This window comes from Octodon degus, unplaced genomic scaffold, assembly GCF_000260255.1.
Source record: "Octodon degus isolate 3935 unplaced genomic scaffold, OctDeg1.0 scaffold00045, whole genome shotgun sequence".
NCBI classification, from domain to species: domain Eukaryota; kingdom Metazoa; phylum Chordata; class Mammalia; order Rodentia; family Octodontidae; genus Octodon; species Octodon degus.
The window spans coordinates 11,831,233-11,834,325 of NW_004524621.1; the positions used below are offsets into that span (position 1 = coordinate 11,831,233).

At 41.4% G+C, this 3,093-nt stretch overlaps 1 protein-coding gene across 1 annotated transcript in view; it reads left to right on the plus strand.

The window, feature by feature from the left end:
- Positions 1-2,311: 2,311 nt before the first annotated feature.
- Positions 2,312-3,093, plus strand: part of LOC101560067 (protein FAM205A-like) — a 12,661-nt gene continuing 11,879 nt past the window's right edge. The window contains exon 1 of the mRNA XM_023716046.1: positions 2,312-2,491. Within this exon, the coding sequence (XP_023571814.1) occupies positions 2,348-2,491 (144 nt within the window). The 5' untranslated portion in view covers positions 2,312-2,347. The remainder of the gene's footprint in view (positions 2,492-3,093) is intronic.

Here is a 3,093-nt window from a genome sequence, read left to right on the forward strand (position 1 = left end):
ATATATATATATATATCCATGTTTATAGCAGCACAATTTGTAATAGGTAAATTTTGGAAGCACTTCAAATGCCTCTCAACCAAGGCATGGATAAAAAAGATGTGTTTTTTAATATAATGGAGTACTACTCAGCCATGAGGAAGGATAAACTGGAGACTTTTATAGGTAAATGGATGGAACTTGAGACCATACTCAAAAGTGAAATAAATCAGGCCCACATGTGTAAACATTATATTGTCTCACTAGTATGAAAAACTGGCTGAGAAAATAAGATAAAAATGGGTAATAGATATTGTGAATTGGCAAGAAACTTTAAAAGAAAAGAAACAGGTGGTGGGGGGAAGGAAAGGAAGGAAAAAATATATATTTATATGCAAGATAGTTACACAGTGAGTTTCTCTTAGTTTATTGAAAAGAAAGGTTTGTGCTAGTGTTTTTTTGGACACAATATCATGCCTATATCTTTCACTCTAAATAACTCCTACAAAGACAACAATACATAATATACTAACCTTTGTAACTCTCCTATTAAACCTACTTTGAAACTCTTGTTTTATTGTGCTTTTTTTCCTCTTTAAAAAAAAAAGATTTCCAAATTCCAGGTCAAACAAACAAAAATCCTACAAGCAAATGGCATATATCCGGAGAGAAGAAAATACAACCACAAACAGCAAGTAGGCTGAGTCCCACAGTCAGAAGTGGCTACTAACCGATTTTTGCAGTATTTCCTCTTCCTGAGCAGGAAGGAGGCTATCACATGGGCAGGAACAGCTCAGGAGCTCCAGACCTTGGACAGGGCTCCAGAAGTGAACTACATCAAGGCACCTCCCTGGAAGGCAGTGTTTCCAAACCCCTTGCACACAGACTAGAGGACTCCCTTCTTTCCTTCCACAGTGTCATTTAAAAATATAAGGGAGACTTGGAGGCTCACACATGTAATCCCAGCACTGATCAAAGACTGAGGCAAAAGTATCACAAGTTCAAGCCTTGCATAGGCAATTTATTGACTGAACAAGACCTGTCTCAAAATAAAAATAAAAAATGCTGGAGGTGTAACTTAGTACAAAGGTTCTGGGTCACACACACACACACACACACACACACACACACACACACACAGAGCCACCTAGGCCCTTTCTTGCTACGGAGCTATGGTCTTTCCTTCTTGCACTTCTGATTTTTTTTTTAAAAATTGATTTTTAGGGAAGGGTCTACAGTGTGTTCAGGGTCTCACTACTAGATTGGACTCATAGTGATCCACCTGTTTACAGCCTCCCAAGTGCTGGGATTACAGGCGCGTACCACCATGCCCAGTCTTAATTGCCATCTCAGCACCCTGGGGTCAGGACCAGCAGGGCAGGCCCAGGAATCGAAGCCCTGGCCCCTGTGCCTCCTTGCAGGCTCTTTAATCCACTGAGCTATTTAGCCAGCCCTGCATTTCTAATTTTGATCACCTGTTGTCTGAAACATCCAAGCTCTCCATCCCTAAGCTATAATCACATCTGCCTTCCCTAAATCCTGTATGTTGTTCAGGTTTATTTCCAAAAAAGAGTTGGAGAGCTGGCAAAATTCCTCCATCACAGCCACTCTTTCTCACAAACTGCCCTGTGTGCCAAAGTATTCAGTCTTCTGAGGACAAGTGAAGGAGAGAGCTGAGCCAGCAGGCTGATGTTGGAACTGGAGAGTGAGAAGAGTGGGAAATAGATGCTACTTTGGAGTGTGGCACATAGATCCAGGCTGTGTAACTTTTACAGATGACCTTCATCGTTATGGTTTATATCTATCCCTAAGGCCTCATGCGCCAATAGGTGGGGTTTTGGAGAGATGACTGGATCACGAGGATGTGATACTTCTCAGTGGATTAGTCCACTGATGAGTTTATAGTTCAACCTAATTTAGGAGGTGACGCCTGGTTGGAGGAGGCGAGTTGCTGGGGGAGTGGCCTGGGAGAGTCTGAGTCCTTCCCCTCTTCCTTGATCCCTCTCTGCTTCCTGCCTCCGTGCCATGAGCTGGTGCTCCTCTACCCAGCCACCCTACCTTGGAGCCAGCTGCCAATGTGCTGAAACCTCCACCTACCGTGAGCCAAAATAAACCCTCCTTCTTCATGTGGTGGAGATCAGGTACTGTGCCCCAGTGACAAGAAAGTAACTAAGATACTCGTGTGCTGTATCACCACATCAGCCTCTCTTAGGAAACAGAAGGGCTTTGTGATGCAGTCTGGAGGTCTGGTTCTGCCCTCTGTGAGGTGGATGTGACGAGGCCTGGCACTTGGAGTCATCATGCACTAGAACTCTGAATGCCTACATCAAGGGATGGCTGGTTGCCTCATGCTGATGAGGCTTAGACCATGTTGAACCCTACATTTGTTCTGTGGGACATTGTATACTTCTTATATACCTATGGATCTATCTTCATTATTTTCCTAATTATTTGGCAAGTGAGCTGGAATTATCATGGATTGAGATATGAATGTAAAAGGAGCTGCTGCCAGGTAGGGAAACATTGGGACTACAATTAATTGAGGTTAAGCCTACATAGGAAGTCTTCAAGATCCAGAGTTCCTCTTTATGACCTCATTATCCTTCTCTGCAAATTTTAATACCATATCTTCTTGTACTTTTATGTAGCCTTTTACTTCTTGGAGTCTATAAATAATTCCTTACTAGTTTTTCCTTATAGGATATTGTAATTGAAAAACAAATAACCTGCCTGTTTGGCTTGAATAAAGACTTGGACATGGGATCTATCCCACTGGCTCTCAGATGACCTCCCAATATAAGATAATTTTCTGGTTCACAGTCCTATAAGGCATATAAGATGAAGTCCTGTGACTGTTAGAACCATACCTTTTCAAGTGTGTTCCATTCTTTACCATCTCATCTTTGGTCTTTAGCAAAACTACTAACTGGATAGGAGGGATAGTTTTTTAAAAGCCTTAAGATAAATTGCAAATAAGCAGAAAAGGGAAGTTGGGGTAAGAAATGTGGTGTAAACATTTTTTATTTTTATTTTTTTTCTTTTCAAAGTTTTATTGATAAACATATAGCAATGAGACAGTTTCAAATCAAATCGAAAGTACAGTTTCAACAAATA